Here is a 14,953-nt window from a genome sequence, read left to right on the forward strand (position 1 = left end):
CAACAGGTTAATAATCTAACAAAATCTAGTGCGTTTACGATGTTACCATAACGATACAGTCGCTTCCATAGTCGCTTCATACCGGCTGCGTCAAGGGGCGCTGGCTTCAGTTTGTTGTGTTTGTTAGCGAAATGTAAGCCTAACTACGGGAGGATGTTACTTTTGCCACCGTACGAAGCTTTGTTATCGTAAATACGGACCGTGGCACGTCGGGTTACAAGGTAAGAGCTTTCTCCGTCCCTGCGCCATTTCTTTCACGGTGTGCTAGGTTGCAAGCGGGCGACAGCACTAGTGCGAGTCACCGACGAGCGTGTGCGAGTCGTGCATACACACTCGTTTTCATCCAATATTTCGCTGCTAGTACGCCAACTAGCGCGTTCACAGCAGCGCGATCACGTAATAACGACAAGGTGGTTAATTACCGACAGCGTGGAAAAAATATCTGGTGCAGTCCGGGAAAGTGCTGAACGCGCGCAACCGAACTGCGTACTCTGACAGATGTTTGTGTTGGATGTTGTCCAAAACTCTCCGCATCCCTGCTTATCTGACAAAGACTTGCTTACACTTGTCGTTTATATATATAGACGCACCGCGATTTTTCATTGTAAGGCTTTCTCTCGATAAGCCATGTACGAGTGAGAGCGTACAAATACACTTTGACAATCGTCTAGCACGGCCGACGAGAATACATCCACGCTCTTTTTCTTTTTTTTACAAACTAGGCTTGAACGGTCACTCGGGCATTTAGCCGTTCCAATCTCCAATTCATTGTCACTGCAGCCAGTCATTGTTAACTCCGACGCGCGCAAAACACCCAGGCATCTTGCGCAAGTTCCGATCTCTCCCCAGACCCCGTCATAGTCGAAGTGGCAAAGCACCAAGAAAGCTCGCGCTGGCACCGCCTCAAGTTTATTCGCGTCCTTTGGGGTTATTTTTATTCTGATTCCCCCGAAAACTCGTTTTAAGCTTCGTGCCGTGATGTGGAAATTGCCACGGTGTCGCGCGCATGTTTAATCAGGCTCGCCGTTCAGTTGCTCCACCCAATATCGAAGGACCGGGTGTGTTTGTGCATTCACTAAATGTAAGCGCCTTCTCAACGCTGAATGCAGTGCACGTTTTGATATAAACGACTCTTGTCCTTAAACAGTTGGCGCTGCAGGTTCTGGGAAGTTTCGGCAAACTGTTTTGACAACATGTTTTCACATATTTGCTTTCTGCGCTTTTTTTTTTTACCCATTTGTGCAGGTTGCCGGGATGACCGCTCGCGTAAGCAACTCAGTTACGTCAAAGTTACGTCGACTGGTATTTTTTTGTCTAGGGGCCTTGTGAGCACCACCAACATAAATGCAAGACGCAGTACAGAGGAATAGTGTTTTACGCTATTTCAGCACCGTGTGTAATGTTAACCGTTGATCATGTCACACTTCTGCTGAAAGAAGCTCAGCCTCACCATAACCGACAGCAGTTATCACGTGGCCATGTCAAGCCATGTTCAAGGCAGGTAATTTCATTATAGTTTAATTCTGCTGCAGTCATAGGCAGTAGCAGTAAGAAACAACTGGCAGACGCACCGTTTTTGATGGTTGAAGGAAATGGTTCAGTCACTGATGCAAATTAAAATCAGTGTATCATTATGTGTCAGTCAAATATGTGGGTCCCACACTCTTCCGTGTTTTAGTATTTAGCACACGTCAAAACCTAGTGTTGCACATAGTAGTGCGCTATGGTGCGCTATCACCGCAACTGCGTATGTTGCAAAATCTTGTTTACAATGAACCTAAGCATTGGCTTGGGTTGAATTCCTGTGCCTTTTTTTTCTAGCTAAACATACGAAGTGTAGTGCACAGACCTTGGAACTTTTAGATAGAAGAATGTGAGTGCATTGGATTTACGAGTTGCGAGTTCTGTGTTCTGATCTCTTATCTTCGCCTGTGCCAGGGGACGATGAATTAGCCGCATTCAGTAAACAAGACCACACTGCTCAAAACTGCTGACACCTGGGAAACATGGTTACAGCACAAGGAAGTTGAAAACGTAAACACGAAATGCACAGGATGGGCTCCAGACCGTCAAGTGGCCTTGTTGCACCAGTGATGACATGCGTGAAAGACACACACACACCAGCATTCGGAAATGCATGTCATATCACCTAAATTGGCCATCACACGCATGCGCCATACATCCTGTCGTTCGAGTAACCAACTTCTGTACTCAACATCCGGACAGCACGTTTCTTAGTGCACTTATTGGCTTCTTGTTTGTAAAAGGCCTCATATAGCAATCTACTTTTCAGCCTTATATCCACCCAGCACATGTTTGCTTTCGAACTTCAGCATGCATGGGCGTCTTTTGCAATGGCCTGCAAGGTGACCAGGTCTTACTCTAATTTTTGAACTTGCGCAGGCTGCTTCCTCAGCCTGTCATTAAGACACTTCCCAGTCTGTCTGAAGTAACGGTTGCCATGGGAGATCTGCTGTCAACTAAGCAAGAGCTTAAGGGAGTACTAGACATACTTTTGAAGTTGTAGAAAGTCTAGGCTTCTTGCACGTAAAAGGGTAACGGTTAGCATGTTCGAAGGTTGGGAAGCAGTTGAAAGGCATTTTAATTTGATTGTAAAGTTGGTCCCAAAATTACGGAATTGACACCATCAACATTATTGTGACGTCATGACACAGAGCTAAATTTGCTAACGTCTTGTAGCAATAAAGCTAAGTATGATGATGTTGCTCTTAAAGAGAAAACAACAGTATTGCACCTGTTCTGGCTGCACTCAAAAACTGGCACAGCTGCAGCAATTGTAGGAATGAAGTGAACCAGCATATTATGAAATATATCATGACAATGTATTATGACACATGACTTGGGTACCAACACTGAAGCTGGCTTGTAGGAGAAAGTGTTATAGGAAAATATTTAGAGCACTGTGGTACTTGTAACTGTCTGTACTTTTTGTGCTGGAATTTAGAAACTTATGAGTGTCATTTACCATCCAAAAGAAAGTAAAAATATTATGTTAGTGCTCCTTTCATGGTTCTAAGGTCAGTACATGCAGACCCTACAAAGCCAGTCACGTTGAGCGCTATAGACTTTGACAGTGCTGCGACAAGCTAGAAATAGATCATTCTTTATAAGTGGCTACGGTTTGGTATTCAAACTCCTAACACTAAATGACGTGCCTTGACATGTGGTGTTTTCCTAATAGTATTCAGTTCAGCTGCCGTCACTAGCTGTATTTGCAGTTATTAGTTAGTGCAGTCCCAATATTTATTGTTTGATTAAATGTAACTCATTTGCACTCTCCATGCTTTTGCCCGGTACAAATGAAAAAGGGGTTTGGAGGAACAACAGTCTTTTTAGCACACTAACCATGTTCTCCGCCTACAGCAAATACATGTCAAATTATTAGGCTACAGCTTTAGCAAGTCTTGTACTGTTATAGACAAATACAAATGGGAAAGTTTAACGTAGAACACTGCTTTCAACTAATGAGAAAGGGTGAAATTTCTGACCACTGTGTACTATTTGTCATCTTTATGGAAGGGAAGGTGTGAGCCCATAACAGATAGTCTCGTCGGTTGCACCTTAGGCGGCAATGTGATGACATGCTAAAGCGAAAGGACAGAGTGGTGCTGTTCCTTCTATTGCCTGCACCTTTTCTCGTGCATTTCCTTTTTTCTGTGTTGCTAATGCTTGCGAGCGGAGAATGGAATAATTGGTAGATGGGGATCTTGCTACCTGTCATATCGTTTACTCCAATTGCATGCGAAGTTGCACCATGTACTGTGTCCATATCAAATTGAAAAGGAAAAAAAAAAGAAGCCCTCATTCGCATGCTTGCCACAAGAACGATTGATTTTAAAAAGGTTCACGACAGTGGTGCCGGAAAGGGGCCCTTCTCTCCTTTTGTTTTCTGATCTCGCTGTGGCACAACACATGTTGCTGATCAGGCTGTTTGCAACGTGCTTTCGTGTTCTGTTTGATGAGGATGACAATAGTATCTGGTCTCCAAAGATAGTATAAGTCCCAAACTGAGTGTATGCACCAAAGTCATGGCAGAAATCGTTTACTGGCACTATTTCGGTGCGTGAAAGCACTCTAACTGGCACTCTCTTATTCGCATTTCGTTTATGCACCGTAGTGTTTGTAGTTCCCTTCTTCTGAAAGACACTGAATTTCCTTGTGGTTCCACTTATTTATTTGTTCATTTTTCAGATGTCTGAAGCGGGCTCCGATGCCGAAGTGAGCTCGGATTCGGACATTAGTTACAATGACTACTACAATTGCCCAGAGGACGGGGAAATTGACCAGCAGGACCAGAAGAAGCAGGACCCCGAGTACTTTGAGTTTGAGTGCCTATCTATTGAGGATGTTGAACGACTGCTGAACGAATCCGTCGAGTCCATTTGTGCTAGCCTCAGCGTGAGTTGAAGTGCCATACCAATTAGCCCGATTCTCTTTTGATGTACCCTCTTGTCATAGCGTGTTAGTGTACGCTGCAGATCACTTTCATTGCTTGGCCAGTTGGCTAAACAACAACAAAGGCAGGTTACAAAAGAACCTTGCAGTATGCCTTTTCTTGCCAGTGTTATTTTCATTCCAGATGCTCTTTGACTGCATCGACTAGATATTAATATGCTAATGTTGCCAGTACGTAGTCATTGAAAGTCGTTCGTTTCTTTTTTTTCTTTTTTGCCAACAATAATTTATATGAGTTGAGTCTTTTAAATGCTTAAGGGCCTTCCAGGTAGTACAGTGCATTCAAAGCACGCTTTTATTTTTTTACCTGAAGTATAGAAGTTTGAGGTTGTATAATTTGGTGATTACGAAGTCAATGAAACTTCATAAGCAATTAGGAAAAATTACGATGTTTTTCTGCCACTAGTATTTAATGACACTGATGAAGCAAGCAGTGGGGTGAAATAAATGTTCTACAGACAGAACTAATTGGTGCCTAAAAGTAGCGTGGCCATGTTGTTCTTGTCAGGATTGATCTCAGCAACCTGTGACCACTATGATGTTGCTCTATACACTCAGGTGATGCCCTCGCTGGCGAAAGTCTTGCTTCACACCCACAACTGGAATGCACAAGAGATCATCCAGAAGTACAAGCAGAATGCAGCGCAAGCCCTGGCCGATGCAAGGATCAAGCCACTGCGGTCCGCCGCCGTAGAAATGCAGGTGAGAGCCTTACTGCGTCTTCACTTGAACCTACTGCAACAGGGACTTTACGGACTATGTGCATCTTGTTAAGCCAACAGGAACTACATGTGGCGCATGGAGGGGTGATACGAGTGACTCGTTAGAAATAAGCTCTATGCCCTCTCTCTCTTGTCAAACCTGTTGTATTTACAGTACCCGCATGAAAATTTAGTCTCCCACTTTTTTCTTCCTTCTATTTTATGTGGCTGTAGATTTCATAATTAGAGTATTAAGACCGAATTGTTTGAGAATGCCCCAAATAATTAACTCCATCACCTTTTAGTCCACAAGTTCAAAATGTGTGCCAAGGACGGCATAGCATCTGCTGTCATTTAGTGAAGTGTTTTTTATGACGTCCAAAGGTTTGGATGCATCCGCCGTGGTTGCTCAGTGGCTATCGTGTTGGGCTGCTGAGCGTGAGGTCGCGGGATCGAATCCCGGCCAGGGCGGCCGTATCTCGATGGAGGTGAAGTGCGAAAACACCTGTGTACTTACGTAGATTTAGGTGCGCGTTATGGAACCCCAGGTGGTAGAAATTTCCGGAGTCCTGCACTACGGTGTGCCTCATAATCAGAAAGTGGTTTTGGCACGTAAAACCCTATAATTTTTTTTTGAAGGTTTGGATGCTGTGGTCGGCCATGGCGCTGCATCCTATTTCTCTGCAAGCACTTGTAAGCTATACTGCCATAACCGAGGATGGTTGCGGAACACATTCGTTGCTGAAATCTGCTGCAGAAAGTGCGAGGAGATATTGTTCTGTATGTCCTATTGTGTTTCGCCCTTCTGTCTTGCTGACTCACCAAAGCTTCGCGTGCGCAGATCCTCACAGTATGCGGGATTTGCTTGAAATTGTTAAACTTATAATTGCTCTCTTCTGCATTTCAGGCAATAAGGAAGAACCCTTCGGTTCAGTGTCCTATCTGCCTGCAGAACTTTGCTGGTGAAAGGTTCAGGGGCCTGGCGTGTGGCCACTACTTTTGCGCAGATTGCTGGGCCATGCACTTCGAGATACAAATCCTGCAGGGCATTTCTACAGGTGTGTCCTTCTTCCAAGCTTGCAAAACCGACTGCTGCCAGAATAACAAGTTCATAGCAGTTAGATTCTGGTGCCTATGGAACAATGTCTCATTCAGTTTTTTTTTTTTATGGATTAGGTGGTTTTTGGGCAATTTGGGTCATCTGCAGAGCTGCAGAAAGGAGGCAATCGCGGTTGAGAAAGTTAATCCTAATTGGGCTTGATCGCAATTGAAGGCGCCCCATGTATTACTCTATTTAGCTGTAACATGCACCAATGAGCTCAAGTTAGCATAACATTGCTGGAGCCAACGTTTTGACAAGATTTCACTGGAGGACTTTTCACGAAAGCAAAAGTTGTTGTTCTCATGGAGGCAAGCCCGCTTGTCAAAATGTTGACTCAAGCCTGAGATCTCCTTTATCTGTCTTCCGCTGATTTGTTCATTGCATTGACGTAGACGTGCCATGCAGAGGTGGTGCTCGTCTTGTGTAAACGTGCATTGAAGTAAAAAAAACAAAAACAAATTGTATTTGCTCTTTTCCATGTGCACCTCTAGCCATTGAATGCATGGCACAGTTCTGCAACATTCTGGTCCCAGAGGATTTTGTCCTGAGCCTGCTGAGCAAATCGGTACTGCGTGAGAAGTACCAGCAGTTCATGTTCTCCGACTATGTGCGGGTGAGTGGTCGTGGCCCTAGGTGGACGTTAAAAGGAAACAGCCGAGTCAGTTTAGACTGATAAAACATACAAAAGAGTACGCATTTGGGCTGGTTGGTTCATGATTACTAGCAGTAAAAACAGCGCTAAACGACGGGACGAGTGAAGGGACACAGACAACAGCGCTGATTAACAACCAAAGTGTCTTTATTCCTTCAGTCAGCATATATAGATATATGCTGACTGAAGATAGCGGCGGAGCATATATATGCTGACTGAAGGAACAAAGACACTTTGGTTGTTAGTCAGCGCTGTTGTCTGTGTCCCTTCACTCGTCCCGTCGTTTAGCGCTGTTTTTACTGCTCGTGATAAAACATAATTGTGAAAAGCTTATTTCAGAGCAAGAGATTCATTATACAGTCAAAACTCGATATATCGAACACGGATATATATCTCATTATTGCATATATACTATCGAACACTTTCTATATCACCTGGAAAATTGCATGCATTCTTTATTTTTATATCGAACGAGGTCAGACGTAAAATGAATATACAGTCGAACGCACTTATAACGATAATGATTTTAACAGTATATTGGTTATAACAATGAGAAGCTGCTGCACTGTCAACTTTTGTATGTTTTACATGGTGAAATAACCTGTTTACCATAACGCCCCGTTGCCGCATTATCGGTTATAACGATGAAGTCTGGCTGCTCGGTATCCAAGCCGAACGGTAGTGAAATGTGAAATCCTTGAAAATAAAAAAAAGAAAACGAGAAGTTCAAGCCGCTGCACGATGGCCCGCTGCTTGAACGGCCGCCGCGCGCTCATTTCCAGCCTTCACCACGCGCCTCCCTACCGTCGCCCTTCCACCCCTTCGAAACACGAATGGGCCACGCCAGCTGCGCTGCTCGCATCTTGTTTGCTGGTTCCTCATTCAGCGCAGTTATGCAAACAGCCCCGTGTTCGTGTTTTACGGTGAAATCGTTCCTAGCCACGTGGTTTCTCAGCCTCTTTTGACTCGCCACTGATACGGAAGATGACTGATCCGCCCACTAATAGTCGGCAATGCACAACGTTGTCGGTGAAAAGAAAGCGCACGGCTATAGATTTGGAAACTAAGTACTAAGTGCTTCTAAACAATGAGGCGATCGTCGCAAACGTGCTTGCATCAGATAGCTGCCAAAACGCTGCCTTGCCCGTGCTCGCATATCTCTTGCCACCCGTGACCCCTCTTTGCAATTATAGCAGTGCCATTCTTTAATGCCGACAGCTGCGGCTTGTTACATGTGATTGGAATGCACAGGAAGCAGTTAAACGAGTGAGCAGAATCGGCAGCCGGATGGAGGAAGGTAGTTGGGATATAGTGGGGAGGGGCATTGGCCTCCCAGCCATTATAGTTTGCTAAGATCAGCTCTGTGATCCCTCTATTTTGATTTTTTCATGCAGCCTGGCTTTAACAATTATTGGTTATAACAATAAAATTTTCGTGGCATTTGAATATTGTTATAGGTGGGTTCGACTGTATCAAACTCCGCCACCCCAGACCACGTGCGCTCTGTTGACAGGTGGCGCGATGGGCGTTCCCAACTGCTGCTCACTGCACGCGGCGGCTTGTCTAGCTTGACAGCGTCAACGACACATTGCATTTGCTACACTGACTCCTCTTTAGTGGTTCGAGGACTGGTGGTTTACATCCACAAAGATGTGCAACAGCGCATGCTCACTGGGCTCACTCACAGACGCCTTAGCAGACGCCACTTTGTTATTGACAGTGTTTGAAAATGCTTCAATTGATGGACGTGGAGATCACAACAGAAGTAGCAACCAAACTAAGACCCTGCCGAGGTTGATCCCGCAAGCGCTGACGTTGCCCCGCTCCCGACTTCAACTGGGGCTGTAGCTGCTTTGGCCCTTTTACACCACTACTGCAGGGCAATGGAGGGCGTCGGCTTTTCGCTTGTGGATCGTTTTGACTATGTTGAGGTTTTCGTGTTTAAGCACCGGCTGCCAATAAGAAGCAGGCTACACTGCTGCAGTCATCATCATCAGCCTAGTTACGCCCACTGCAGGGCAAAGGCCTCTCCCATACTTCTCCAACTACCCCGGTCATGTACTAATTGTGGCCATGTTGTCCCTGCAAACGTCTTAATTTCATCCGCCCACCTAACTTTCTGCCGCCCCCTGCTACGCTTCCCTTCCCTTGGCATCCAGTCTGTAACCCTTAATGACCATCGGTTATCTTCCCTCCTCATTACATGTCCTGCCCATGCCCATTTCTTTTCTTGATTTCAACTAAGATGTCGTTTACCCGCGTTTGTTGCCTCACTCAATCTGCTCTTTTCTTATCCCTTAACGTTACACCCATCATTCTTCTTTCCATAGCTCGTTGCGTCGTCCTCAATTTCAGCAGAACCCTTTTCGTAAGCCTCCAGGTTTCTGCCCCATATGTGAGTACTGGTAACACACAGCTGTTATACACTTTCCTTTTGAGGGATAGTGGCAACCTGCTGTTCATGATTTGAGAATGCCTGCCAAACGCACCCCAGCCCATTCTTATTCTTCTGGTTATTTCAGTCTCATGATGCGGATCCGTGGTCACTACCTGCCCTAAGTAGATGTATTCCCTTACCACTTCCAGTGCTTCGCTACCTATCGTAAACTGTTGTTCTCTTCCGAGACTGTTAAACAACACTTTAGTTTTCTGCAGATTAATTTTCAGACCCACCCTTCTGCTTTGCCTCTCCAGGTCAGTGAGCATGCATTGCAATTGGTCTCCTGAGTTACTAAGCAATGCAATATCATCAGCGAATCGCAAGTTGCTAAGGTATTCTCCATCAACTTTTATCCCCAATTCTTCCCACTCCAGGCCTCTGAATACCTCCTGTAAACATGCTGTGAATAGCATTGGAGATATGGTATCTCCCTGTCTGACGCCTTTCTTTATAGGGATTTTGTTGCTTTCTTTGTGGAGGACTACGGTGGCTGTGGAGCCGCTATAGATATCTTCCAGTGTTTTTAAATATGGCTCATCTACACCCTGATTCCGTAATGCCTCCATGACTGCTGAGGTTTCGACTGAATCAAACGCTTTCTCGTAATCAATGAAAGCTATATATAAGGGTTGGTTATATTCTGCACATTTCTCTATCACTTGATTGACAGTGTGAATATGGTCTATTGTTGAGTAGCCTTTACGGAATCCTGCCTGGTCCTTTGGTTGACAGAAGTCTAAGGTGTTCCTGATTCTATTTGCGATTACCTTAGTAAATACTTTGTAGGCAACGGACAGTAAGCTGATCGGTCTATAATTTTTCAAGTCTTTGGCGTCCCCTTTCTTATGGATTAGGATTATGTTAGCGTTCTTCCAAGATTCCGGTACGCTCGAGGTTATGAGGCATTGCGTATACAGGGTGGCCAGTTTCTCTAGAACAATCTGACTACCATCCTTCAACAAATCTGCTGTTACCTGATCCTCCCCAGCTGCCTTCCCCCTTTGCATAGCTCCTAAGGCTTTCTTTACTTCTTCTGGCGTTACCTGTGGGATTTCAAATTCCTCTAGGCTATTCTCTCTTCCACTATCGTCGTGGGTGCCACTGGTACTGTATAAATCTCTATAGAACTCCTCAGCCACTTGAACTATCTCATCCATATTAGTAACGATATTGCCGGCTTTGTCTCTTAACGCACACATCTGATTCTTGCCTATTCCTAGTTTCTTCTTCACTGTTTTTAGGCTTCCTCCGTTCCTGAGAGCCTGTTCAATTCTATCCATATTATAGTTTCTGATGTCCGCTGTCTTACGCTTGTTGATTAACTTAGAAAGTTCTGCCAGTTCTATTCTAGCTGTAGGGTTAGAGGCTTTCATACATTGGCGTTTCTTGATCAGATCTTTCGTCTCCTGCGATAGCTTACTGGTTTCCTGTATAACGGCGTTACCACCGACTTCTATTGCGCACTCCGTAATGATGCCCATGAGATTGTCGTTCATTGCTGCAACACTAAAGTCCTCTTCCTGAGTTAAAGCCGAGAACCTGTTCTGTAGCTTGATCCGGAATTCCTCTAGTTTCCCTCTTACCGCTAACTCATTGATTGGCTTCTTGTGTACCAGTTTCTTCCGTTCCCTCCTCAAGTCTAGGCTAATTCGAGTTCTTACCATCCTATGGTCACTGCAGCGTATTTTGCCGAGCACGTCTACATCTTGTATGATGCCAGGGTTCGTGCAGAGTATGAAGTCGATTTCATTTCTAGTCTCACCATTCGGGCTCCTCCACGTCCACTTTCGACTAACCCGCTTGCGGAAAAAGGTGTTCATTATCCGCATATTATTCTGTTCTGCAAACTCTACTAATAATTCTCCTCTGCTATTCCTAGAGCCTATGCCATATTCCCCCACTGACTTGTCTCCAGCCTGCTTCTTGCCTACCCTGGCATTGAAGTCGCCCATCAGTATAGTGTATTTTGTTTTGACTTTACCCATCGCCGATTCCACGTCTTCATAAAAGCTTTCGACTTCCTGGTCATCATGACTGCATGTAGGGGCATAGACTTGTACCACCTTCAATTTGTACCTCTTATTAAGTTTCACAACAAGACCTGCCACCCTCTCGTTAATGCTATAGAATTCCTGTATGTTACCAGCTATTTCCTTATTAATCAGGAATCAGACTCCTAGTTCTCGTCTCTCTGCTAAGCCGCGGTAACACAGTACATGCCCGCTTTTTAGCACTGTATATGCTTCTTTTGTCCTCCTAACCTCACTGAGCCCTATTATATCCCATTTACTACCCTCTAATTCCTCCAATAACACTGCTAGACTCGCCTCACTAGATAGCGTTCTAACGTTAAACGTTGCCAGGTTCAGATTCCAATGGCGGCCTGTCCGGAGCCAGGTATTCTTAGCACCCTCTGCAGCATCACAGATCTGACCGCCGCCGTGGTCACTTGCTTCGCGGCTGCTGGGGACTGAGGGCCAGGCTTTGATTGTTGTATTCATATAGGAGGTTGTGGCCAAGTACTGCACCAGGGTGGCCAATCCTGCTCTGGTGAGAGAGTGCGTTACCGGTTCTGGTCACCGGGATCAGGCCGCACTCCAGGCCTGTTTGTGCAATTTTCTCAACACACGGTTTTTTTTTTTGTATTTTCCGGTGGAGAATTGCGCGGCACCGGGATTTGAATCGCGGTCCTCTTGCACTGGAGACGGATACTCTACCGTCCCCGCAGGAGTTAAATTAAAGATTGGATTATGGGGTTTTGCGTGACACAACCACTTTCTGATTATGCACGCCGTGGTGGAGGACTCCGAAAAATTTCGACCACCTGGGGTTCTTTAACGTGCACCAAATTCTAAGTACACGGGTGTTTTCGCATTTCGCCCCCATCGAAATGCGGCCGCCGTGGCCGGGGTCCGATCCCGTGACCTCGTGCTCAGCAGTCTAACACCATAACCACTGAGCAACCACGGCGGGTCCCGCAGGAGTTGTACGCCTCATTTAACCTACAGTGGTGCCCTATTTGATCAGTCAAGGTGGGCCAATCTGAGCTCGGTTATACCGCATGGATGGCACTCGGCGAGAGAACCTGGTATTTATGACCTGCACATGTGCGGCCACACATAATTGAGGATATATAATTTTTTTTTTTTTTAGGAGGGTTTCCGTACAGTGATAAAATGAAGGAAAAGACATTAAAAAGAAAGAAAAAAAAAGGAAAAAAAAGGAACATAACTTGTGATTTGAACTCGTGATCCTTCAATGTTGCCCGGAAAGGTAGCTCAGTCGGTTGGTTCGTCAAGCCAGCGGTTACTTTCAAGCGCCATAGCTCCTGCTCTGAGTCTCATACTTATGTGGAAAGGTACTGATGTTGGAAGGCATAATTTCTTGGAAAAATGGCCGCCAGAGGAGCAGCGTGAACTCGAGCGGCTTTAGAGACTAGGAAAACTGCCTTAAAGTATTTAGACTTGAGGGGAAGCTTCGTTAACAAACTATAACACGGCAATCAGCACTTGAATACGACGAGAGAAATTATTGAGACGTGGAAAATTCTCTTGAAATAAATCTGGTTTGCGAGGCAAATGTTTGTATGTATTGAATCTCTTAAAAGATGAGGGGGGAAATATGCACTCACCGAGAGGGCATCGTCAGCACGAGACCACCACCAGGCACCTTACGGAGATGTGGAGAGCTTCGCGGCCGGAACGAAGCCTCCCCTCTCCGCCGGCCCAGCGTGGAAAACGCGCTTTCCGATCGCTCAAGGTTGTGCAGGCCTAGTATAGCTCTAGCGTCTAGGAAAAGCTTAAACAGGTGCAAGGGCGGCACGCATAGCGTGGGAAGCTAGCCGCCGGAATAGCTATCTCAAGTACTGCTGCTGGCGAGGGCGAAATACCTTCGTGTAATTATAATAACCCTAATAGGACTTCTTTCAAAGAAAAAAAAAGAAAAAAAAGGGAAACGGCTCAGAAGGCCATACTTCGAGAGCTATGACTGATGCTTTTCTATATATGTATTCATCTCATCTATGGGACCGCATGCGCGCGCTGTTGCTTTGTCCCGGCGTGTAGTAGTTAAGAGAGCCAGTTTAAGGGCGGAGAAGAAGGAAGGAGAGGAAAGCAATATTGCAGCGCCGTGGTTTTAAAGCGCAACCGTGGTACGGAAACGGAAGGCGATATAAGCATGCTTGTCCATGATACGTACACGACAAAGTGCCTTACAATATTTAGACTTGAGGGGAAGCTTCGTTAAACTATAACACGGCAATCAGCATTCGAATATAATTATAACCCTAATAATAATTGTAAATATTCATCTCATCTATAGGATCTAAAGCGCGCGCTGTTTCTTTCTCTGCGTGTAGTAGTTAAGAACTGCTGCAGTACTGGCGCGGCCTAGTTGGCACGACCTTGCGAAGTTGGCGCGACCTAGGCCAATCATGCTCAGCGCAACCGAATACGCGCTCCGAACAACAATCCCCGATCATGCCCCAATTGTGGTGCAGTAAATAATCACTTGAAGCGCACACAAAGTATTTATTTGGCTGAAAGTACGGCTGCAGTACTTTCAGCCAAATAAATACTTTGTGTGCGCTTCAAGTGATTATTTACTGCACCACAATTGGTGCATGATCGGGGATTGTTGTTCGGAGCGCGTATTCGGTTGCGCTGTGCATGATTGGCCTAGGTCGCGCCAACTTCGCAAGGTCGTGCCAACTAGGCCGCGCCAACCGAATGCATGTTCTGAACAATCCCCAATCGCACCCTTGGTTCATTGATTGAGTTGCAGAAGTTTTTTGCATAATTTTGTATATTGAATTTTGGCTATATAGAACTACAGTCGACGACTGAAATAGTGCGTCACATGTAAAGAAGGTAAGGGCATGCTTTGTGTAATTCGACGTAATATTAAGTACCACTTGTTTAGGCTACAAGATATGTCTTACTTATTACATGGAAGCCATTGTCAATTTGAACTTGTTTACCTCCGAACAAGCATAGTGACACATGTCTGTGACCAGCGGACATGTCACATCATTTTTGCTCTCTACCAAAACATAGTACTTAGCCTATGGGAAGCACAAAGGTGCACAAATAATTATGTGGTTTGATATAACCTTATGTCTACAAGTTGTAGTTATAATGTATGAAGCAATTGTTCCATTGAACAACTGCACATTGAAAACAACCGCACTATGAAATGCGCAGGTGGGGACATTCTATGGCCGCACTCCATGCATAGCTTCTGCAGCATTGCCTGCTATGTATAGTGTATAGCATGGAGTAAAGACAAAATAAAGGCAAAACTTTCATTAGTTCCGTTTGGGGCCAGAATCTTGGCACCAGTACATCAGTGTGACATGAAGTTTAACATATTCTCTTGTATTTGGGCTGTTGCGGCACAGTAAAGGTTGTCGAAACTTGCCGCCGTACTCCTATTCAACAGAGTCATCCCGAGCTGCGTTTCTGCCCTGGTCCCAACTGCAATGTCATTGTCCGAGCCAAAGAAAACAAGAGCAAGAGGGTTGTCTGCAAGAATTGCAAGACAACGTTCTGGTAAGTGTTTTCTGTTATACATGGTGGCTGAGA

General features: G+C 45.2%; 1 protein-coding gene across 2 annotated transcripts in view; it reads left to right on the plus strand.

The window, feature by feature from the left end:
* Positions 1-53: 53 nt before the first annotated feature.
* Positions 54-14,953, plus strand: part of ari-2 (E3 ubiquitin-protein ligase ari-2) — a 38,385-nt gene continuing 23,485 nt past the window's right edge. Inside the window, exons 1-7 of one of the 2 annotated variants that reach the window (XM_075668790.1) lie at positions 54-221; positions 1,246-1,266; positions 4,213-4,419; positions 5,035-5,178; positions 6,085-6,235; positions 6,771-6,892; positions 14,811-14,920. In XM_075668790.1, the coding sequence (XP_075524905.1) occupies positions 1,255-1,266; positions 4,213-4,419; positions 5,035-5,178; positions 6,085-6,235; positions 6,771-6,892; positions 14,811-14,920 (746 nt within the window). In that variant the 5' untranslated portion in view covers positions 54-221; positions 1,246-1,254. The remainder of the gene's footprint in view (positions 222-1,245; positions 1,267-4,212; positions 4,420-5,034; positions 5,179-6,084; positions 6,236-6,770; positions 6,893-14,810; positions 14,921-14,953) is intronic. The other variant, XM_075668791.1, reaches the window with a different exon arrangement.

This window comes from Dermacentor variabilis, chromosome 9 (genome assembly GCF_050947875.1).
Source record: "Dermacentor variabilis isolate Ectoservices chromosome 9, ASM5094787v1, whole genome shotgun sequence".
Taxonomy (NCBI): Eukaryota; Metazoa; Arthropoda; class Arachnida; order Ixodida; family Ixodidae; genus Dermacentor; species Dermacentor variabilis.